General features: G+C 42.1%; 1 protein-coding gene across 1 annotated transcript in view; it reads left to right on the top strand.

Annotated features, from left to right (window-relative positions):
* LOC134623279 (kelch-like protein 29) overlaps positions 1-25,298 on the top strand; it is a gene marked incomplete at its 3' end in the record, with an annotated part of 86,671 nt that overhangs the window by 42,534 nt on the left and 18,839 nt on the right. Inside the window, exons 2-3 of the mRNA XM_063468429.1 lie at positions 1,317-1,464; positions 5,469-5,999. Coding sequence (XP_063324499.1) covers positions 1,317-1,464; positions 5,469-5,999 — 679 coding nt within the window. The remainder of the gene's footprint in view (positions 1-1,316; positions 1,465-5,468; positions 6,000-25,298) is intronic.

Genomic DNA, 25,298 nt, shown 5'->3' with positions numbered 1-25,298 from the left:
TTTCCTCTGTTCCCCCCCCCCTTTCCTCCTCCCCTCCAAACACATACGAACTGTCAGATAACTTTCAGTATAGATTTATCAAGTAAGTGATGCTCATTGAACCTGTCTGCTATTGTGCAGCTGTTTATTAGACAGCAGATGGTGGCGCTGCGTCAATACAGAGTAATATCTTGGTGTTAAAGGTCCTGCAAAGCTGAGATAAATCCATATTCAAGCAAAAGAGGGACATTTTCCAGGAATGGGATCGATCCAGTATGTAAAGCTGCACATTAATTCACCGCGAGAGGAATTGTTTGGATTGCTTTTTTTTCTCTTTTTTGGGTCTTTGTGCGGTCAGTCCGCGCTCTGCCGGGCTTTGTCGACACAGCTGTTGGAATGCATGATGGCGTGCTTGATGAAGTGGACGCCGGGTCAGGGGGGGATAATGGAATTGAGGGATGGAGAAAGAGGGATGGAGGGATCAGCCGGGCCACAGGAGGGGCCTGGTGACCAGGTCTTTTCTATTAACTCTGGTGTGAGCAGGGCGGGGAGGGAGGCCCTCTCTCTCCCCGCCTGGTTGTTAGAGTGTGCGTCCAAAACTGGAGATAGGGGAGGCGAATATTGCTCAGAGGTCCAGTGGTGATTGACCCTGTGTTTTCATCAGCCTGCGCTTGCCTGATAACATTTCTTACTGCCCGACAAGAGCAAAATATTACAGACGTGGGTGCAAAGAGAGGCTCGGGGAACTCTTAGTTTGGTTTGGTGAAGTTTGATTCGCCCACCCAGCGCACACATTGTAAGCTAGCTTTTCATTTTCTTTTTTGAAATTACATTTTTCTTGTCTCCCGTCCCCGAGAAAAAGATTTCTCTCTTATTGAATCTATTTGTCATGTTTTGGTTCACAATTTTATTATCTCGCTTGAATGAACAAAAATGTTAATAATTCAACACGGAAGACGATAAAGAAAATCTCCACGGGAGAATTTGAATGTAGCCCACGCCTGAAAGTTTAATTGTTATTGGTATACAACAAGAGAAACGTTGCTAAGATTCTTGAAGCCCTGAACAGGATTTTTCCCCCCTTTGTTCCTGTTATATAGTCTGTAATCATCACTCACTCAAAGCTAATTATACACCTCTCTACCATCATCATGGCTCACTTCAAGACCTTAAAGAACAGTTGAGATTGCTGTCATTTGTCACTTTTTCTCTTCACGTCATAAAGGAACAGGTGTTTTTTTTATATAAACATGCTTAGTGAAGGATGTGACACCCCCTCCCCCCCCCTCCTATATAATTCCCTAATCGGCACTGTTGTTTTTGTCACCGTGCTGCAGGTCTCCGGACTGTCTCCCGGAGACAGCCAGGCCCCGGGACTGCTGCTGGCTCCAGGCGTGAGGTGGGGACAGACTCCTATAAACCAGCTCACACCGTGGGATACAGATGAGCCCCCTGCTAAGCAACATCGAGATGCCGAGCCCACCGGTAATCAATCACACGCACAGCATTCACAAACACACACACATGTAACAGGGATGAAACCAATTCTGAGAAAGGTATATGTGTGTTTGTATTTTGTTATGAATATTTATTTCATACATATATATTTAAAGAAAATGGGAAAGGGAAAAAGATGAAGTTCGTTGGGTGTTTTGTGCTGATGTGACCAAATGATGAGAAGCTGCATGATGAAAAAGGAGCAGCCTGATTCAAATCCAGGGTCATTTTTTTTCAATTAGCCTCGTCTTTTCACTCGCGCCGACTTCTCGAGGTACAATACAACATTATTTGCGCCTTTGTGTTCCCGCTGGACCTGCATTATGCGAGGCTGTATGCATGACCCTGGAGGAGGAGATTTAGCTAGTCCACTTACACACTGTGCTCCCAACTCTTCCTGTGTGTCACATGGTAGCAGATCACGCTGTAGGAGTAGAGTGCTATGAAAGGGACAGTTGACCTCATAATCAAATGTATATATTGTTCCCTCTGGCTGTAGAGCTGTTTATCCATCCAGTTTCTTTTGGTGTTGCTTAGTTTTGAAGATAAGTGCCCTGGAGATGTTTGCCTTCTCTGGAAGAGAACGGAACTAAATGGCAGGCGGTGCTGGAAGCAAGAAAATAAAAAAAATATGCAGCAATGCCTCTTTCAAGAAGTGATGAGGGTTATTCCATGGAGGAAATATATTCTCTTCTACTAATCTACAGCCGCAAACCGTTGAACTGTGGAGATGACAGTATGTCTCTACACCTGATGAGAAGCGTGTGCCAGTAAGAGGGGGACAAGACTTAAGCGCTGAGCTGTAATGCTAGCTAGCTTTGGTTCATGGGTGTAGTTTGAAAGATGATTTTACTTACAGCCATTTGGCCTGTATGATGTTAAAGGGTTAAGAAAACATCAGCGAGTAGAAAAATGCTGAAAAAGCACATAAAACACAGCAGAAGTGCTTTTGAGGAGACAAAATTGTGACGGAGCAGAACATGTGAAGCATCGCACTGAGGGTTCAGTGGTGTTGTGAGGGAGAAAAATATGCAGGTAGTGTTTGTTTTAATCCGTGATTCACGTAATATTATAGATACAAGTTTACTGTTAGCATGTCATTTCCGCAGCTGTTCTGTCACATCATCGTCTCTCCAAAAGCATTTCCGCTGTGTTTCGTGTGCTTTTAAAGCATTTTTCTACTTGCTGGTGTTTCCCTGTCTTAAGTTGCAGTGGGTCTGACCTGTCAGAGCCGCTGTAGTCTATGCTTAAATCATATAACAGTTAATAATTGTTACTATGCTAACAATTAGATGAGCAACAAAAACAGGACTGGTGCACCTTTGCCTGCTTTGACTTGAATATAAATAGTGCTTCAGCAAATTGAGGCATAAATCCATGCCCTGTGTTCTCTGTGCACCCCCAAAATGAGCTTACAGAGCTGTACATTACATGTGAGCGCACAGCAGGATGGATACTCACACACACACACACACACACACACTACACTTGTGCTTCGCATCTAGATGCTCTGGCCAGTTAAACTAGCATCCAATGCTAATAAGCCATCTTGACTTTCGTTACCCTAAATAAACCCACTCGCCTCTGCAATATGCTTGCTTTACATACACAATCATGCATAATGTTCATTCATAAACATTAACTTTACATAAACCAGCTTAATTAGGCATATAATTATAGAAATGTCAGCTTGCATCAGGACTGCGGTGAGTGGGGACGGCTGCATCCCCTCACCCACATTCCAGACTCCCACCACCCTCCTTTGCCGTCATTTTATCACCCTTGTTACTGTGTCACTAATCGGGGCTGATTTAGCCTCAATCAAACCGATATAGCAAAACTGCGAAAGTCCTCCAAATGATCTCCAGCAGGTCTAATTTAGATGTCGACCTTATTCTCTTCACGCCACTTTAAGACGTGTACGGAGCAGCAGCGGCAGAGCGGCACAGTGCACGGCGCTGACAGTAACGAGTTGAGCCAATGCTGAAGTTTTTTTACTCCTATTGTAATGAACTCACCCAGAATGGCTCTGCCCTAGAGCTGTTAATTTCCTTCCATTGCTCTGTTGGCCCGTGCGCTTCCTGCTCATCACAAATGTGTCTCATTTAAGAGTAATACTGGCCCGGTGCGCGCTCCGGTGGAAATTCTGGCTCGACAAATCCAGCTTACAAACAGCTGTGACTCTGTGGTGGCTAAGTATCATGTTCAAAACATGTTGCAACCCCTGCTGCTGCCTGTTCAGTTCCCCTCCTAATTATAATTTGCGTGGTCTGCGGATTAATTATTAAACAGCCGATCAATTACTCGAGGAATGTTTCTTTAGCAGAAGCCTGCTCGCTGCAGGAGCGATGCAGTTGCACTAGGACGGCGTGGAGCTTTTGTGCTCCGTCGCCACAGCAGCTCCCCACACCCACACCACAGCTTGGAGTTGAAGCGTGAGGAGAGTGAGATGTCACCAGCACCGGCACGCTGTCGCATATGACGCTCCAATTCAAGCATAGTGTTGCATATTGATTCACGTGCACGCGCTATTCCAAGCTGTGACTGGCGTTTGCAACGAAGCCAGCTCCTCTCCACACTTCACTGAACTGTGTTGCCAGAGAGCTCTCTGCCAACTGTGCCAGAATTAATCAACGGTTTCTTTCAACAGAAACTTCACTGTTCTGTCTGTTAAAGAAAGTTTGTCTTTGAAAAAGAAGTTTTGTTTCAACTTGCACTTCTTTGTACTAAAATAGTCGTGTTTTTATTTTTTTTAATGTCAGTCTTGCACTCAAGCAAATTGCTCTGCAAATAAAGAAATAATAAGCGGAGTTCAACGGTTAAATCTGAGGAATAAGACGAAAATTAGAGACGCGGATTCTTCGTTTTTGTTAAACCTTGCAGGTGAGCGCTATAAATTTAGGTTGTTGTCGGGTCACAATGGTGAAATTCTTTTCATCAAATATTTTTCCTCTTAAAAGACTGAAAGAAAAGTCAACAAGGAAGTGCAGGGCAGATGGAAAATGTGTGTATGGTGAATTCCAGTCAACGCCATTGCTCCTTTAAAACCTTGAGCCTTCGCAGCGTGCGCAACCATTCTACCAACGCTTTTGATTACCATCCCTTATCAAGATGGGCTTCAAAAGAGGGGAAATGAAAATGCAGTGTTGGTGCCGATTGGCTCAATGACGTGAATCACGAACTGAACTGACCTCTCCTTTTATTCGCAATGTCTGTCTTTATCTCTCTTTCCCTCTCTCTCCATCCATCTCTGCCCGGACTGTTATATCAGCAGGGCTAGTACCATGAATAATGCGGGCTTCTTCTTCTTTTTTTGTTCAGCTTTTTGCATGCTGTCATTTAGCCTTTGGCCCCTTAGCAGAGCGCTAGTCTATTTTTGGAGCTTGGGCCGTGGCAGGAGGAGCCAGAGATGAAGGAGTTGGAGTGGATGAGGGAGGGAGGGAGACGGCGTTTAGGTCCAATATGGCCTTCCCAGCACATCCACAGCATCTAACGCCTCGGGGTAGAGAAATGATTGGCTCAGAGTGTCTGGGTAAACACAGACTCCTGCACAGATAATGGTGCCAAATGCCGAATGCAATGAACATGTATGCCTTCACGTTCAGGAAGCTATTTGTTCATCTTGTAGCAAAATAAATCTCTTAATCTTATTACGATGTTGACTTTGGGTGCTGATCTGTACATCCCTTCAAATATTTTGTGTTTTATATTAAGTCTCGAGTCAAAAACAAACTTAGACTGAAGTGGAGCGGCACACTGACAGTTGTGGCGTGGTAAGGAACACAACTCAAGCTGGAGTCTGTCTTCTCATGCTGTTTTCTGTCTGTATTTGATCACGTAATATCACGACTTAAAATTAGCACCCTTCTCTTGCTTTCAGCTTTGTGCAGCTTACCTAAATAGCACGGCAGCATAGAAGTCTTTATCTTGACTTTGTCTTGGTGTTAAAAAATGTGAAATTGATTTGTAGTTTCTTGCCTCTTTCCCCTCAGCTCCAACCTGGCCTGCACCGGTGGCGGCGGTGAGCCAGCCCAGTCTCCTGTCCCACACCTACGCCCTCCCTCAGCCGCCTTCTTTCAACCACAGCGTGACCGCGCAGTCGCCCATCATAGGAGTAACCCCATCCATCCAGACGCCGGTGCCCCCGCAACACCCCCTCATGACCGCCCACTTCCAGCTGACGCCGCAGTCGACCCAGCAGCCGCCCTCTATGGTGCTGAGCATGCCCAGCCAGCCTCCGTACGCTTCAGCCCAGCCGACGGTCACACCATCCGCCCTCACTGCCCAGGCCAACCCGGTGGTTCATCCAAACGCTCACAGCATGATTGGCAACGGCCACTTAACCTCTCACCCCAGCCTCATCCAGCCCCACACCATGCCTCTTACTAACGGACAGGCGGCGGCGGCAGCAGCGCATGGCCAGCAGACGGCTGCCGACAATCAGGACAGTCCCAACGGGCTGCAAATGCTGCGGACGGTTGGGAGCGGGAAGTACGAGTTCAGCGACCCCGGACATCCCAAAGGTAAGCAAGGGCACTCTAAAAACTCTAAAGACGATCTTTTCTTTATTTTATTTTTTTAAATATTATAAATCCCTTTCTAAAACTTTGAAAGAGTGCATCAAAGCAAATTTGTTTGGTCGCTCAGACGAGTCCAAGCTAGGAAGGTGGTATTTGGTATTAAATCGGCGCACTCTGGGCTCTCTGCTCCTCGTGACCTCCTGTTATTGTGGCGTGGCGCTGGAATGAAACGCCTAGGCCTCTGCCCTCGGTCTGTATGCCCGGGCTGTTTCAGATGCCAGCAGTCATAAACAAGGCTGCAAACACTCAAGCGAGGGTTGTTAATATACGACTTGCAACCGGAGCCAGTTCACTTCAAAGCTGATCCAAGGTCACCGAGAACATGGAAGCACCTCAAGCCAGCAGAGAGACAGGTGCTTCCAAAAATATAGATATATGTCCTGCAAGAAGCCCTTTACTGTTATTCTTTGCAAACTAGAAGATATCTCAGACTGCTCTAAAACATCAGCATCTGTAGATTTGTGCTCTGCGTTTGGTTACAGGTGTGTCGGGTTAATCTTTCTCACTGCTCCTAGCTGCACTGCATAAGAGTCCTGCTAAACACGAGGCAGGAAGAGCTTTCAGTCCCTGCCCTCACATCTCCCTAGAAATCTTTTGAAGCCTTGTTGACTTACGCTGTGTTTGTGAAGGTGCTTCACAGCTCCAGCTCGTGCCTGAGACTGCACGCCATAAATTGGTGTTTGCTTTAACCTTGGAGTTTATGACGCAGGGCGCTAGAAACAGATGTTCGCAATTCCCCGACCAATTTTCACATTTAATGAAGCTTTTAATTTAGGTTTAGATTGTTTTCTTTTTCCTGACTCATTTTGATCAATAAAATGTGTGCAAATGAACTTGTAGATTGCAAAAAAGCAATTATTTTGGGGGCTGCCTGTGATACATCGAAATGAGACTGCAGGTAGAATTGGAAATGGATAATTAGATGGGCTCGTTTGCTTGGTCCGGTCTCTATCGAATAAGAGCTTTTTAGCTTCTGCCGTGTTGAATAGACTGTCTCGATCCATTAAGCATTCACATGTCAAAATGGAGTCTTCTAACAGGCCAAAGAAGCTTAATTTTTTGGCAATTATAGTGCTCATACTGATCAGTTTTACAGGAAGGAAATGTGCTGCGAGGCTTTTTTGTTTAACCCAGCTGTGGAAGCACACACTGTTCCTGTGATTCACGTAATGATAAAGTTACTGTAATATATTCAGTTTGTGTGGGAACAGTTTTTGTCAGCTCCTCTGTTTCAAAGACAAAAGGGAAACATCCCAGTGTCAATTTGCAGACATCATACACTTTAAATCCTGTGCGGGCCTCTGTGAAGGTCAAACTGTAAATTGAGGCACTTGAATCTCACATCTCCTCAAGCATTTTGTCTGCTTTTTTTTAAGTTCCTGCCTGCCACCGAATAGATATTAGTAAGCATGTCATTGTGGTAATGTCACAAGGACAGTGGAAATAGGTAAAGCGTTGAGCACCAGTAAATTAGCAGCCGTGACGTCTCTTCAGCAGACTCTCTCGGCCGACGAGGACACTTCACTTCGCTTCTGTAATCACAACAATGCCATCCCGACCACTCAGCGCGCCCACTGCGGCTGTTCTGTCTTTTTGATTATCTCTATCTGCCACTTCCCCTGTCCCTTTTCGTTCCCCTCCCTCCTTTTAGCATGCTTGAGAAGTCGCAAATTCCAGCCGCTCGCAGGTTTTGGGCTTTTCGTCAATTAACACCACGTATTAGCGTGGCAAGGACACCCACTGTCCTGCTGTAGCGGCATACTGTTAAAATATGGAGGGAAAACTCTCGTGACCTCCGTTCTGGCTTTCTTCTGTTGCAATTATCGAGGACCTGCTGTTAGCATTTTCTGCTTAGGCGGAACACAAAATAGTAAATTAAGTAGTTTGTGGGAATTAAGGAAAGCAGCTTCAGGTTGGTATTCGGCAACTGTAATGGCTGAGGAAAGGATAAGAGTCACGCGTGTGTGCACGGATATCAGTTTCTGCCCTGATTCCAGGGAAGGAAATGGTTCTTAAACACACGCCTCCTTTTCCAGAAAAACTGGGATGCTGTGTGAAATTGAATTAAAACACAATGCAGTCATTTGCAAACCCTAAAACGGGAACTTTAGATATACAGCATGTATCCAAGAGAAGCATCCGGTTTAATAAGGCTATAATTTTTAAAGCTGTCATTGATATAGAAGCTTGCGGTAAATTTTTGTAATGTATGACTCAATATGAAGTTTTGCATACAAAACACAAATGCTCAAGGTGTCCCCCTCCAAACGCCCGGCATGTGTTCATACAATAGTCAAAGTTGTTGTGGGCAGATCGATCCAAATATTAACAGCATCAGTATTAACGCTGGTATCGGCATCAGATCATTACTTGCACGATAGGACTGATACTTTGTTCCTGTCCTCTTAAGTTTAGCACGTTACTCACTGAATTGTGTTAAGTAACAGGATCTTTTTGGAAAAATTTACCTTAAACATGCACTCTGAAAAATGTCTGAAACTTTTGTGTTCACTGTCCATCCATCCATCCATCTTCTTCCCCTTATCTCAGCCCCAGGTAAGCATGTGTGTGTTCACTGTTCACTGTGACTGTCCTTTTTAAAAAAAAAATACTCAAGCACATTTTAGTAAAGGAAGTTGAACCAAACTCCTATAGATAGATAGATAGATACTTTATTAATCCCACAAGGGAAACTTTTGTGTTACAGCAACATGATAAAGAGTAAAAAATAGTACAGTCACAACACAGTGACCCAGTTAAATAAAAGTGCCACAGGCACCCGGTAAGTGGCTTATGCTATTAGGGAGTGCAGGAATTTATACATTTACAGCAGTGATAGCAAAACAAAGAAAAGTAAAAATGAAGTTAGTTAAAAACAGTAAAAGTAAGACTCTTGTGTAAGAGAGGAGTGCAAATTGCATTAGAAAAAATTATGTCCACTATAAATGTATAAAAAACAGCTGCATGAAGGTAAAATACAAAATGTGTTTGGGATCTTATGCCTGACAGGTGTGTTCAGCTCTCACAGAATAAAGAGTTATTATACAGCTTCATAGAGAACGGTAGCAATGAAAACCTGAAGCGTTCTTTAAGAGACGGACACATTTACATTCATGTATTTTGAAACCCAGTTTCAAAATACATGAAAATCTGAAACGTGTTTTGCTGTGTTAGCTCATTATTGTGGACAGTAAGAATCACAGCGATTGAGTGATCATTAAAATGTGTTCAGAATTTTCAAACTAACGATGATCTCATAAATCATAATTCACTGTTTCTGCCTACTTAAGCTTAAAAGTTTGGGTGCTGGGATCAGCAATACTGGCCCTGTATTTACTTGGTATGGGATCGATACCAAAACACTGTAAGTGGAACTAAAGGAAACAAGGTGGTGACGTTTTGAAAGGAGCTAACTTTTGTGCTAAATATACTTCATAATTGACGGATCTGAACAGCATGTTTAGCGCCTGGACATTGCTGGGCATTGTCCAACTATAATAATTATCTTTCATTAATGGGCGTTAAAGGTATGTTGCCCTAAATCCTGCAAGTATCCTTCAGCATCGGTGGTGGAAGTTACCGAGGCCGTGAACACTACTGCACATCTGAACCAGCTGTTCTCTGATAACAACCTTCTTCTTTAGGCTGGAGGATGCCACATCTATAATTTATAAAGCAAATAAAACATTTTAACTGCTCATATTATTTCTGTTTTTATTTTTTCTTGTAACATTTTAGTTCGCATGTGTTTACTGATAATGTTTTTTGGAAGTTTTCCAGAACCCATGCAGTGATCCCTTCTATGGCCTCATGTCTGTTTTTTTCTTTTTCTTGTTGTTTTTTTAAATGTAGTACTGGACAAATTAAAAAAACAACAACTCTGCTTCAACATTTGAATTGCAAATTATTACACTGCAGCTTTATTTAGATTTCAAAAAGCATCCCAGCATTTTTGGAAATGGTTGTAGAAAACCGCCGCAAATGTCAAAGCGTTCACGCAGACTTAAAATGAAATAATGCCACTTTCCCAAATTTACACATGTCTTTACTTACTTTGTTTGTTTGTTTTTAAATGAATATTTATGAAATTAATAAGAACTAACACACAACAAGTATGCTAATTCACTCATATTTGTTAAAGATTGTGGTAAAAATTTCAGCAAAGGAATTATGAATGAGGTTTCAGAACTTTTGCTGTTGGCCTGACACACGCAGAATTTTCTTTCCTTTCAGATGTTCAAAGAGTAATGTCATGCAAGCAAAGCATGCGTCAACCTGGGGAATATGTCCATTCTCATATTGAGAAACCATGCTGTGATCTGTGGTCCGATCCCCAGCTCAGCGTCTCACGTCTGCAGATTTTATAGATGAAATATTGAACGCCCAGTTGAAATAGTAAAGCCACTACTTAAAAAGACTGCGTTGCTCTATTTTAAAGAAGTTTAAGCCTCCAGACACAATGCTGGTAAGCACTGATGTGCAGAAAAGGTTTTGTGGCTTTTTGATGGCAAAGGCCTGGATTGTGGAGGAGCTGACAGAGCTCTTCCTCCTTAATCCAGCTTCACAACAGGCCTTATGTGCGTGCGTGTGTGTGTGCGTGTGTGTGTGTGCGTGCGTGTGTGAATACGCACGTGCCCAACTTCTTGGGCGTGACTGCGTGCATGTTTTGTCAGATGTCAGCCTCACAGCCTTAAAGCCAAACACTACAGTGACAGAAATCACACTCTGTGTTTGATTTGGCTTTGCCTTCAAAGCGAGCAATTTGTCTTCGCTCTGCATCAGTGGGCACATCAACAACTGTCTTCCCCTCTCTCTCCCTCTGCTCCTATGTGTGTGCGTGTCTGCGCATTTGTCTGCATTTCTGTTTACAGTATGGAGCATACGTGGACGTGACGTACGCTTGTCTTTTTGTGTGTGTACGGCTGAAGATTCACACAGCGCGTCGCGGCGGCAGCTTTAACTTCATCACCTACTGAGATATGCCAGTCACCGGGTTATGATCGGCCTTACCTGGTTTCTGCATCCACAGCAGGGCTTTTTCATAATACCTGCCTGTCATAGCGTACGAATCAAACTCCACACCTTCTTGCCAGTTGTTAATTTCCTTCACACCACCCTCTCCTCGCTTCTTTTTTTTTCCTGTCTCCTCTTTGTTTCCCTCAAGTGTGGATTTTATCACAATGTTACCAGAATCTCACAAGGCTTCTCCGCTTTTAATAATCTGTCAACATCTGCATCTTGAGCCTCAGCAGTCACAACTGTTAAGGATATTTTCTGAAATGCAGGAATCCGGAGTGACTGACATTATTTATAAAGATGGTAATAAAAAAAGAAAGGAAGAAAAATCGGCACACGGAAGGAGGTGAAAGTAAAAAGAGATGCATACAGGAGAGAGAAAGAGAGCGAGTGAGCATGAGGGAGATGCTGAGAGTGGAGTCAGTGTGTGTCTATTGACCAAGTCATTAAAATCGATGGCTGCCCTGATGAATATCAGCCTGGAAAAGCTAGTGCAGAGCTCAGCAGGGATGAACCCGCTCACTGCAAATGTGATTGAGCACCATTTAGAGGCAGCTCGTGACTTAAGAAAGAAAAACACATTAATATCAAACAGGAAGCCGTTAGTTCTGTATTTGAGCCCTGTGTTAGACGTTGTCGCTGTTAACCGTGACGACCACTCGAATCATGTGTTTCATGGTGTTTTTTTTGTAGCTTAACAAACGCCGAGACTTGAGACAGCTGTTGGGAGCCGTGTTGCGGTCGCGCGGCGCTCTGTCGCTTTTGAAAATATGCTGTTATTGTGGGTAAATGGCTAATGGTAGTGAGCCCACGAAGCACGGTTGCCATATGTGTTTGGGGGCTTTAGCAGAGATTGATGATCTCACTGAGTGTGCCCTGTATACCATACACCTCTTTTGTGATGTCAAACATCATTTTAACCCTTCCTTCCGCCTCACCAGGCCTTTACATGCACATATGCACGCGAGTGCGTAGCGCAGACGGCTATAAGTCAGGCTCCTCCACCGTCTCTCGCACACAATCGGCACGACCCCGGCCTCTTCTCTGCCCAGGAAGTTCATCTTCCAGTCAGCTCACATCAAGCGTAATCTGGGGACCTAGACGCTCTGGAACTGCTAGTGAATGCAATTAAGATGTCTTGTTGAGTTAAGATCAGAGTTTTACTTTGCTACAGCACGATTGGCCCAGCCTCACAACCGGGGCAGACCCATCTTTCCTCTCGTGTGACCATTTCATCTCCCTTATCTGCCTTATTCATACCATGGGCTCAGTAAGATTTTAATTACGTGTTCGCCTTTGTTTACTTTTGGCCTGAGCATATTGGCACTGCAGCATTACTGTCCACTTGCATATTGGTTCTCTGGCACATTATTGCTGCAATATTGCCACTAAGTAAGGACGTTACAGATCACCATATTAGCGAGATAGCGACTGTTTACAAGTCCGGGTTGTGTATGCTGCTGTTGTTTATTCAGGGGAGATAAGTTCCTTGTTTTCCTTAGGACTTCCCAGGTCTCCCAGAAGGTTAGATCCGACCTGACATCCTGTTGTAGCGCTTGATTTGACTTTTTACTGGCTTCTAATGTCAGTGGATGCAATAAAGATGTATTGTGTCATGATCTGTTCACGTGACTGCTCATCATATTTGTCCACTCGTCTTTGCTCCATTTATGCAGTAGACTTGAAGCTTTCAGTATTTGCAGCGATGCATAAATATTTATTTTGAATCAACCGCAAGAACGTACTCCTATCACGACAGACCGCTCAAACCAGTTATTAAAAACACAGCCAGTTTGTGATAGCCGCACCGAGACCATTAATCATAGCGAGCACATTAATTAAACCCTCCCCTCTCCTTTCTCCCCCTGTTTTTCTCCGCCTCGATCTCTCTTTCGTTCGCTGAGGTTCTCCATCCTTACTCGCTAGAAATTCCTGCAAAAAGCGCAACTTTCTCCGAGACAAATATAATGCTAGAGTCGTGGTTTTCGTTAAGATTTCATTTCCAGTTTGCTGACTCAGATCATCATCCGTGCAATAAACAGTAGCAATTTAATTAAAATCACTGTTGGTGGTGTTGTGCTGGACCGATTATCTTAAAGCTATCCACATCAGGATTAGCTAAAGCAGAACCGGAGTTATTGTGATTCCAAAACAGGCCTAGCTTGGAATATATAATGAATTTGAAAGCGTTTCCCCCTCCTTCTCTTTTTCATGGCATTCCTTAAGTTGAGGTAGCTCTACTGGAAACTAGAGATGTTCCAAATTATTAATGAGAGAGGAAATTATTCCCATCACTCTAGGCACATTGTGTGCACTTATTTCTTTTAAATGAATACATGCAATACTATAGTGATATGCTTAAAATTAACCTTGGCTCACGAGTCCATATGGGGGCCACGTATTAATGATATTGACTCAAACATCTCATTTTGGAACGCCAGGGGAGTTCTGGAGACCCCTCCTCGTGTGTGCCTGGCAGCAGCCTCACGCTGTCTCTTTAACTTTGCTAAGGATGGCATCCATTGAGCTGTCTTAACTGTTTCTAGTACAGCTCCAGCTCTCAGGAGGGAGCCAAAAGAAGAAAAAGGAGGAGAGGAAGCGTGAGGTAAGCAGCGGCAGTGTGTCATAAGCGGCTGGAAGCAAACCTGCTCGCCCTCGTTCTTCCTCTTCCCTCGTTATCGTATTTTAAAGGAGAGATGCCCCACCAGGCTCTCCATACATTATGTCCCCCCACAGTTAATATACGGACAGTAGATAGCTCATTAAGATTGATCATTCCTCGTCCACCTACTCCATACAGAACGTAACACCAGCTTCATTAATCACAGGGATTTCGAGATAAAGCTCGGCGGCGGTGCATTGGCGGGACCCGAAGCCTGACAAGCCTGGCTGCTACATGCATAATCACAGGCGCAGTGCAGCCAAGGAGCCGTCGCCCAGCTCCGTACCACAGTTAGAGGGGAGGACACCGTATCTACACCTTCCTCTTTTCCTCTGTTCTCTCCTCAACCACCTCAGCTCCTCCCCCTCCCCTCCCACATGGCCTCTTCGTTGCAAATGTCTGTTTCTTTCACTCGGCTCCATTTCCACTCCTGAACACACCCCTTTCACCATGCTGTTGTCTCCCAGTATCATCCCCTGGGTCTCCCACTGCCCTAACATCCTCCTCCTCATATCCTCTTATAGCCTACCCCCCCCCATCCCAGCTCCTTTTTTTCATCAGTTTTCCTCCCTCTCATCTTCCATCTATTTTGTACCTGCCACCTGTTCTGCGATTTTCCCACTTTCCTCTGTTCTTTGCCTACTCCTCTTACGCTCGATTTGTTAGCCATTTCTCTAATGGCCTTGTTTTATTTTATTTATTTATTTTATCCCAGTAATGCCTCAGTTAGCAAAGCAGCAGAGGACAATTTAAGAGAAGAAGGGATTAAAGAGGAGAGAGAGCAAAGGGGGGAAAAAAGCCCAGTAAGCCCAGATTGCTCATTTGCCTCTGACAGCTGGAGCGAGTGTCACATGGCTGTTTTCATCTGAAACGCCCAATCAAACTGTCTCTTTCGCCTTATTAGATTAACAAAAAACTTTTGCTTTTGCTCAGAGCCTCAGACGGCTAGTTAAGCACTTTATGTTTCATTTGATATCTTTATAGATCTTCATGTAAATCATCTAATGCAGCTCAAGGTTAGCACGTAGCTCGTCTGTCAAAGAGGCGAGGACACGAAAAACTAAAAGAACTCTGTTTGTGTCCACGCTCTCAAAGACTGTTGTTGTAATCTTGTGCTGATAAATAACCTGAAAATTAACTTTAAAAAGTTATGTTTATTCATTATTTAAAATTAAAGGACTTTCAAAAATGTCATATTGTTTATATGAATTTCCTTAACTTGTAACGCACTACAAAATAATACAAAATACCATTTAATGGAACGGCTGCAAAGAATGCTGAATGACGGGGTGGTATCCTTGAATCAGAAATGGTCAGTGATTGAATTGAAAAAAAATTCCTTGTTTATTTACACTGAGCCTGAAGCTTGTTTTTTTCTAGAGAATTGAAATGCTTGTTGCTTTTGCTTGTTACTCTTCAACAGAAGTGAAATCATTCTGCAATTCTGCGTAATTAAAAGTAAGAATACAACAACAGAGAGGGGAAAAAAGCACAAATATATGATCTGCATACAGTTTTGTGATTATTTGCATTTCCGTACAGTACGTGTTGTAACTGAAGTGCTGGAGGAAAAAAGTCCTTGCAAGCAGAGAGGCAACCATTTAAATTAATGGTTGAATGGTTAGAATCCCGTGAATAAACAAGCTGTTCAAATTTGTATGTATTATGTATGTAAATTAATGGTTAAACACTGAAAAAGCTTAGCCCAAACAGAATGGATAAATGGCTAAAAGAAAAGCTTAAAATAAAAAATTGTTGTTGAAACTTTTTTTTTCTATTGTTTTAAATAAGATACAGTTGATAATCACGTATACGTCTGTTCCGTTAATTAGCTATAAATCCAAAGAGGCAAAACAAGGACAGGATAGCGTAGGGGGTCGGCAATATTAGAAAAAAAAAACATTTTATGAGTGTTTTTTTTTTTTTTTACTAAAGATAATTTGTATGGAGCTTTTTAAGTATAAATAGTCTGTCACCATCAATGACGTGTGTAAATAATGAAAATCTTTACCATATATGACTACTCTGCAGTGGGCTGTTTATTATTATTTGATGTTTAACTTTGCATTTATGAAATTATTAAACAAATAAAAATATGTTTGTTTTTTTTATTAACAGCAAAATTGAACAACTGTGCAATAGAGGAAAAAAATCTATTAGTGTGCTTACGCCGACTTTGAATGAGTTGCTGTAAAGCTCTACAGCCCACTTTGGGTGCTACCTGCGTTTGTGCAAATAAATTGAAATAAAAGTCGAATACTTTTATAAGAAATAATAGGACTAGCAATCTTAACCTCCTAGGACCTGGCGTCCACATATGTGGACATCACATTTTGAGTTATTTAGACCAAAATACTCAATTTTGCTCTACAAGGGCCTGATATCCACTTATGAGGACATTATACTGCTACTGTTCTATCGAAATTTTAAACGAATATCCTCATATGTGGCTCTCATTTTTCTTAGAAACAAAAATTAGGTTAAAAAAAAATCTGGTAATTCTTTGTTTTTATATTCATCAGGTCCCAATCAGTTCAAATATCAAAGAGAAATTAAAAATGCATGCCGTGGAAGAGTTCGGGTCTTAGGAGGTTAATAGCAAAAAAATGTTTTCCTTTTTAAAAAAGCCAATTTTCAGTTAAATTCAGACTGAAGTCCAGCAGCAGGTAAAGGATACTGGTAAACCAGCCACGCTAGTAGTGAAAGCAAACGAATCAATCCATGTGCTGTTAAATTCTCTATTTTCAACAGTTCCTTTTACTTTAGTTCATGGCTACAGGGACTCAGGCGTTTATGTGTATTCATCTTACTAAGCATCGCTATTTAAATTAATTTGATTTATTGGAAGCTCAGGTGCCAACACATATTTTAGTTATTGATATATTTTTTTTTAATTCAGTGTGTAATTTACACAATTTCTCAATTGTAGAATGTAACAAGGAATTTAAAGCAATAAGAACGAACACGTTAAATTTATAATAATTGGTTTAGGTTTTTTGTTTGTTGTTGTTTGTTCAAAGTCACGTGAAGCCCCTGGAGTTGAAACTGTAGGTTCAAAATCCCCAAGTTATTGGAAAAATCACTTCATTGTAAACACTTAGAGACATTTTACTCTTTTCATTTAAACCTACAGACAGCTCTGAATCAACACTTAATCTAACTGTTTGGACAGTGAGAGGATTCTGGGAGATAACCCAGGCAGCCATTGGCACAACACACTCACAGTTGTACAGCAAATTTATAGTTATTAATTTATTTTTAAAGAAAAAATTAGGAGGCCAGTTTCAGCTTGTTTGGAAACTTGTCATATGTACTTGTAAGCTTCATTTCAGGCTTTAGAACATGCACATAACACATGCACTGCCTGGGTTTGTGAAGAAGTGTGACACTCTGTTCCTCTAAGCTGTACCATCACGCATTGAGTATTCAGGAGAGGTTTCAAACTTGAACAGTGCCATTTACCAGCTTGAAACTTTCACTGCCCTTGGTTATGGGGGAAGCACATTAATTTGTGTGTAAAGCAGAGCCAACCCGAATGGGGCTTACACCCTCAAATGGGCTTGAATATCAAGCGCCTCGTATCGCAGGCTTACATGACGTGACGGGATTAATTGGCAAAAGTCAAATGCTGATGCGTTATCCCGCACATCAGCCTTCAAATAGGCGGTAATGCATTATCAATGAGGCCGAGTGTAAACACAGCAGATGTTACCAGGAAGCTAGTCAATAACGGATGTTTCTCTCTAATGAGGAGGCGTAATTGCAACGGGGAGAGAACTCCAAAAACAGCGGCAGATGCGCTGCAACATCTCAGCAAAAAGAAATAAATAAAGGGATAGAAATCCCGAAGAAGTTCAGCAGCATTTAGCCTGCTAATGTTCGCCGTGTGCTCCGTTATCTGAGTGGGGAGTCGAAGTTTTTTCCTTACCCAGAAACTTTTAAATGGGCTAGATAATGCATGCGGGCATCTAATAAATACTAATGACAAGACCAGACATTAGCAAGAATGGCTCCCCTCTCCAAGTCATTATTCAAGAGAGTTAGCAGCAGTCTTAGCATGTAAAGATAAATAATTTGTCTGTGTCTTAGACAAACGATAATGGCCTGCATTGCAATCAAGGGATCTTTGTAGGCTAGTGGGGCTCTGTGTAAGCTTGATAGCCTTCTTTAGCAGTAAGATCGAACACTGTGAGATGCCGAAGCCGCAGCGTGACATTCCCTTATTAGGTCTACCGAATGGTTTTTTTATTTATTTATTTTTTTCCAGAGGCTGCAGCTCTGAGTTATAGTGTTGATTATTATCATTATTCTACTACAGTGCAGTCTTTGTGCCCGCTCTCAGATACAGCCACTTTTGTCTTATGCAATGTAACTTTCTAGAATGTAGGATTAAAAACATTTTTTTAAAGTGTTGCTTTAGAGATTTAAAGTTAGATTACAACTTTACAAGGCACACCAGCCATACATACCGTAAGCATTGAAGCATGCTGGACACAATCAGAATTTGTGGGGCATTCCAGTCACCTCACAGATTTGTTTTCAATCCCCGGAGAGAGAGCAGGTGAAAGGAGGGAGGTGGAAACAGAAAGCAAAGGAGGAGTGAAAGAAAGCAGCGAGGGGAGGGTTGGGTGGAAGAAAAAAAATCTGATGAAATGCGAAGATTACTCGCCTGACTCCACTGTAGGCTGCAGAGGCTCATCCCAGGCGTGCAGTCTGCCGAGAAGACTCCCACATACAACCTAACCCCGCCACTAACCTTTCTGCTTGGACTGCTATGACTTTCACAAAGTTACCCAGTAAACACACATCTTCTGTCTTCAGGGGGAGATGTGACATTTATCTTAAGCTGCACTGGTGGCATGGGATTTTTTTTTCCTCGTGTTTGTGTGGTTATACTTACTGTCCTGCTGTTTCAGAGGCAACCTGCAAGGAATGTAGCCCAAAGAGGAAAGTAACACCCATGCACAAAGCTTGTAAAGAAGGCCCACGAGCCAAACTCATAAACACGAGCAAGGTGCGAGACGAGCCGGGACTCTGTCACGCATACGCTGGCATCTGTGCTCAGCCGGTGGAGCCTGCTGGGTCCGGGCTGCAGTCGAGCCAGTGGAGGAGAACTTTAAACTTTTAATGAGTGCTTAAGTGGAGTTTGCACTTTATATAGCGTTTGTACTTCTATATCTGTACTCGGAAAAACGTGAAACAACTTCGCAGCTATTCTTCTAGGGAGCATTTAAAGTGCAGTCATACTATTTTATTTCCCAATGGCTCAGATTGGCTGCCTTTGAAGGAGTACTTCATCCAGAACTTCGCACTTGTATTGCTGTTATTAGGCCTTACTGTCAAGGCAGCTGAACTTTGGGGTAAAACCTCAGCAACAGTCATTCAACTCAAGCGACGCAATCTTAGTTAGCTTACATCTCGAGGCTGAAAATGTGTAAATAAAGCGAGTAGCTCAGGTTTTGTCGTTGACATATTGGGAGATCCCCTAAAAATTGTTTTTTATAGTCACACTGTTAGAGAGCTCGAGTTGCTTTATGCTACATTCATCTCACAGGTGCAATACAAGAAAATAAAGTAAGAGACTGAAGAAAGCATTTGAGTGATGAAACGTTTCTTCCACTGACACGCCGCTGCATCTAGGTGAACAGGATCAGGTTTTTGGGATTTTATTTCTTAGATTATTGAGAATGCATTTGACAAGACGGAGTGTAGATTTATATCTACGGTGCAGAATCGGCCTGGCATAGACTCCAATTTGGCCCACTGGTCGGCTTTGGAAAATGTGAAGGAAAGCATCAGTTTTGGACTTTCAACTGTATTTTCATGAATTTTCCTGCTTTTCCTGGTGATGAAGACCTCCCCCATGGTCATTCATTACACACAAGTAATTAAGCAATAGATAAAAAATGAAATGACACAAAGGTTCATATTTTTTCACTATCTAGTATTGAAATTTTTGCTTCTATGAAAAGCAGATTTTCTGTGAGATTAACAAAAATGTTCCATTTTATAATTACAGGACAGTCTGGGCAAGGAGCTGCTAGAAATTTATCTGTAATTTTATATATTTATTTCTTGCAGTTTAAGCCCAAGGAGTCATTTCAGCAGCATTTATTTGTATCATGTACAAAAACATACTGCTGACATTGCACTTTTTTCTTAGACTATGGGATCTCAGGGATTGAGTGTAGAGTTAAAACTTAGGGGAGTTTCGCTGGTCCGGCCCACTTAAGATCAAAGTACTCTGTTCGTGGTCGATGATGTGAAATGAGTTTAACGTCCCTGTCCTTTGTCTTCACCTTGGCTCTGTTTGAATCGACCACTGTTTCACTGATGGTTAATTTATGCCACTGTAGTTGCCGGGGTTATTATAGTTAACTAAAATAAATGGTGTAATTAAAACGTATTGGTGTACAAATAAATGTAAATAAAGAGTGATAACACATACTATATTTACATGCTTCAGGTGAACCCTATCTACCTACGAAAACATTGAGATATGTTACTTCAGCTGATTGCAAATTAGCCTTACAAAGCTTTCCAGTACATCAAAGTAACTCTGACTAAAAGCAGAAGCACCATTGCTGTTACGGCCTGTGTGCAGCTACATCATAAGTAAGCTATTAAGCAACATGTCACTCATATTTACAGTTTATACTGAGCAATGTTGTTCCAGACTCCTTTTAAAAGTATATGTCTGTGTTTATGTAGTCATGCTGCTGGGGCTGAGGAGACACCGCACGGCTTAGACAACCGAGGACTGTTACGCTCACCAGACACTCTAATCGGGAAAGAAAATCACATTAGTGCCATATCTGATGCCTCTTATTTTATCCTCAGACAGACTGCAATGCATGATGGTCCATGGATGCAGTGTAAAGCTTCTATATGCTATTCCTCGGTGTGCCATGGGATGATTTTGTAGTGCGCTATACTGGATGAAACTTGCAGAAGAGATTTCAGACAGATACACAAAAGGGCTGACTCGTCACACAGTGGCACTATCTATAGTGAATAAGTGGGCAATTCAAACACAGCCCTGGATTGTCACTGTAATGGCGCTGACATGTTCAACTTCCACACAGCACACCTTGTTGGTAATGCCTCTGTAATCACCGGCTGTGCTCCCTTCAATCATTACCTGTTAAAGTGCACCCGCTCAGTAAACTGCACTGAGAAAGAGTGTTCACATATGGGTTTTTTTTTTTAGTTTTAGGTAGCTCTGCACTGACTTTTAAAAGACAAAATGGTATATTCTGAATGTTTTCTGCCTGTGGGGATAAAAGTTCCACTCTGGTGAAAACTCAGACATGAGCTATTGAAATACTAGAGTGGACAGACTACCTGACTTAGGGCCTGAAGACAAGTTTGGTATTTGTTTGAGTCATGATGTCCTTTAAGGTCAAATCTCATTCTCGGTGAGTGCTTGGAACTTTGGCGATCTAGCAGAAGTGACTAAGAGAAACCTGCATTTATGTGACCAAGTGTGACACGTGCACAACTTGGGGAGGGGGTGGACTCGGATGCTCAGTCAACCCTCTCAAGGCAAAGCACAAATGCAACACCGTTTGCACAGATGCTTCCCGAAAGGTTCCATTCACGCGAATCCCGTGTCCAGATGATTCATTTTACCCAATTAGCCTTGTTTTTTTTCTCCTACCAAGGTTTATGATTCGGGCTAGATAGGACCCTGGTCCTTGCAGCAATTTTTATAATAATAACTTAGCAATTTAATTAAAAGGGAAGATGGAGAAGTGTTGCACACCCACTCAGTTCTAATCAAATCCCCTCTAAGCATACAGTATGTTATCTACACCAGCCAGCAACTCCTCATAAGCACAACATTGTTATTAGGATTATTCTCTCATGACTTTGTCTCGCCTAAAGTCGAGCGAGCGTGCGCATGTGTATTTGTGCGACTGTAAATCTGCATGTGTGCGTCTGCATGCGCAAGGCTGCACGAGGGTCTCTTTGCGTGTTTTGCACAATGACAATGTCATCTGTTACGGCGCGGTTAAATTGCTCAACCCCGAGCTGAGTTTGACAATGACGTCCTCCGTAATGCTTAAGCAGTATGCTTGCTAATCTGTGATACAGTAGGATGCAGCGTGCTTTTGCATTTTCACATGGCATGCTGCTTTAAAAAAAACAACATGCCTCTTTGGCATTGTGACAAATAAGCCAAGCCACCATTTCAAAGCTTAAGCTTGGACTGAGCGATAAAAGGTGAGCTTTTTTTTAAGCTTACAAGCATGTATTTCCTAAAGGAATTATTATCTCTGTTCCCAAAAGTTTTGGATTTTCTTGCCTTAAGTTTACAGGATCAAGCTGTGGTGTAAATATAAAGGAAAGTGACAAATGTATTGGAAATTGTGACTTCTGAGACCTCTGGGGTTATGAACCTATTGATCCATCCAAATTGTCCATTCAGGGGCTGTTGTTGTGGAAGAGCTTGGCTGGTGCCTCAATATAAATGTAAATACATCTGCTGGGCAAAACAAAAAAAGAACAATGCAGAAAGTTTTAACAGAAAGAATTGTTCTCTACACTGAATATATTCAGCTTGTAATCCAGTAACTGTGAATCATCCCCGCTGCACACCTTTGCCTGCTCCCGGAGGAAAAACACAAACGCACATGCACCTCCTACTATATGGAAACAGTTAATTTAGCTAATTACTTTATAATTATTACTTAATTCACTGTTCATCACATCTCATTAGCTCATCTTTTTGCCTCGCTCACTTCGTTATGGACTAGTATTCGTTTTGTATAAGGCATTTTGAGTAAAGCAACGAACGCATCAACCAACCAGCATTCGAGTGATGTCGGAAACATGAGAACCTTCAGTTCGGACTGCTTGAAACACACCGGCGAGGGGTGAAAGTATCGAAGAAATCCGGGCTTTCCTGTGACATCCACGTTCCTGAGATGTGACATTTATGGCGCGGAGCACGGTTCTTCGTCACTCGATCCATAATTCAGAGTTCACACTGTCACAGCTGGTGTCCTTCAGGTTCAGTGACGAGTTAAGTCGTGGCAGCGCGTTGCCTCCGAGTTGTGCGTATGTTGGCACGTCAGACTTGCTAAAAATCAAACCAAAGCCTTAGCAGGCTTACTTAGGCCCTCCTTTTTTTTAAGCTGTCATCAGCTCATCCTATATGTCGAGACTTTTTTAAAATATTGAATCTCCAATGGTATGCTGGGATCGATAAGACAAAGCAGGTGGCAGATGTTGTGATGTTTTTCCGTCTGTAAAGGGTTAAATATGAAAACAGTTTTTCTAAACATGTATAGTTCAGTGGACGTTTCATTTCTGTCCTGCTTTTTGGAGAAAGAAAGTGTGAAGCAAGCACTTTATTAGAGTTAGTACTGCCTCATTAGCAGGTTGGCACCGCACTGTAAAAAAGGGTATTTGAATTGTAGTTGATTTAATCCAATGTTTTAAACGATTATCACCCATCCCTGTAGAGGGATGACACACACACACGGAATAAGAAATATAAATCTATATACATCTTTGATGGTTTTACCTGATTTGGTGGGGATCAAGATTTCTTGCAATTTTATAACAGATACTGCAGAGGGTCTCTGAGTTTTATTTCAGTAGGAAATGAAAATGCGTACCATGAGGTGATTTGTTTGCTCCTTTTAAAATGATTTCAGCTCTCCTTTGAATTATTTTGGAACATAAGTCATGTCCCAGTTAATCCTGTGGTGCATCTGTTGTAGAGCTCACTCTAGTCTCATTAATTGCAAAAGGGAAGATAGATTTGCTTGCTTTATTCTTCTCATTTACCAAAGTGAAATAGAGAAACTTGTCAGCGCTCCCATTTCAAAATCGGCTCTTAAATGCATCGATTTTCACTCTGATACTAATTTGATGGACTGCTTTTTTAACACCAGGAGTATTCCTGCTAAAAATGTGTGCCCTGTTAACTGATGTTTATATCAGCAGAACCTCCCAATGGTTCTATTTTCTATTACTATGCATGTAGTAAAGTAAATAGCAAGAATAGGCTTAAGCTCACAGCAGTTTCTTGGGCAACTACTTCCTCCAAGGAGAACAGAAACTGTCCTCCCGTAAAATCTTTTTTTCTTGTAGCTGAAGTAGCTGCATCAGGAAAGGAGGAGATTCTTTGAATTGTAATGTCATAACTGCAGCACTGAATGTAAATGTTAACCTCCTGTGAACTATATCCAGTTTGACTTGAAAGTAGCTGTTTATTTGTTATTTATTCAATTGGTTTCAGAGCTGTGTCACTGGCAACTTTTTCCACATCTGTGTGCATGAAGAGACCAGATATGACCACATATTGCAATGCCTGAAGGAAGGAAGGGATATGATGATGATCTTGTTTGCTGTCCACTGGAGTATCCTGTGGACAGCAAACAAGAGCACCTTATTAAAAACCAGGGTATGACCGCTTGTCATTTACTGTCCCCCCTCGACTGGCTAATGAGGAAGCCACTACAGCAGCCAGGACCAGAGACTTTTTTGTGTTTTCACAAACACCACGAACAAGAAGAGCGTAGCCTGACATCCTGTCACACTGTTACAACAGGCCAGTGGATGCTTCCAGGGCCTGTTGTTTATGTTCTCCCTCTTCTAAGCCTGTACTTGTATTTGCTTCAGCCTAGTTCTGCTGGTGCCAATTGTTTGTTTGCACTTGTGTATTGGACTAGAGGGCATATGTGGAGGTTAGAATATAACGTGCAGGACAGAGCAGCTTTATGCTACTTCAGGTCTTTTTTGGCTTGTCTATTGTAGAAGGAAACAAAGGCTCAGGCAGCGTCTTTGAGGGGTACAGGTTGCTTTTTTCAGCTGTGATGTCTCCCCCCGGCCCAGTCCAAGCCTACTAGCAGCAGCGCTGGGGCTCCAGCAGTTCAGTTCACCAGATGCAAGCAAGGGAAATAGTTAAGCGGCCTCATCATGGACTATTCTCCAAGGCTATATGGTGCCACTGCTCTCCTACAGGCTGAAATCAGGACAGCTAGAGACTCAAGGGGTCTTGAAGATTTGCTTGAGCTGCTTTGCTGGGAGTAGGCGCAAAAAGTTGAGACGTCTCTGGAAATGAATGTGGCGGTGATTGTTAGAGGTATGTTTAAGAGACTGTTTAAAGAAATAGCTTTAGAAAAAGACCCAAGCTGAATTGGGTTACACATGACATTTGATGTTTTTTATGTATAACTATTTAGTTTGCAGATGGTGTCTTAGTATCATGATAGTGGTGATGAAATTGTGTATCTGCTAAACACTAAATGAGGCCACTGAGGTTTTTTATTTATTTATTTACTTATTTATTTTGTGATGGTGCTAGAAAAGATTACTTGTTTTTTCTAACACAACAAATTTCTTAAAAATATTCTAGGAATACCAAATTTTTGAATTTGGAAGTATTAAATTTTAAAATAAGGAAACAATATTTTGCCATCTGTTAGACATACTAATCTGAAATCAAACATTTTTAAATTTTGAATTGTTATTGTTTTTATTGCTATTATTCTTACTTAAAACGAGAGAACGAACCAGAAACATTTTGTTTAAACAAATAAATTAATTAA

Source organism: Pelmatolapia mariae, unplaced genomic scaffold (assembly GCF_036321145.2).
Source record: "Pelmatolapia mariae isolate MD_Pm_ZW unplaced genomic scaffold, Pm_UMD_F_2 NODE_ptg000516l+_length_91193_cov_1, whole genome shotgun sequence".
Classification (NCBI taxonomy): Eukaryota; Metazoa; Chordata; class Actinopteri; order Cichliformes; family Cichlidae; genus Pelmatolapia; species Pelmatolapia mariae.
The sequence above is the reverse complement of the archived record's forward strand: the minus strand, read 5'-3'. Positions and strand labels throughout refer to the sequence as shown.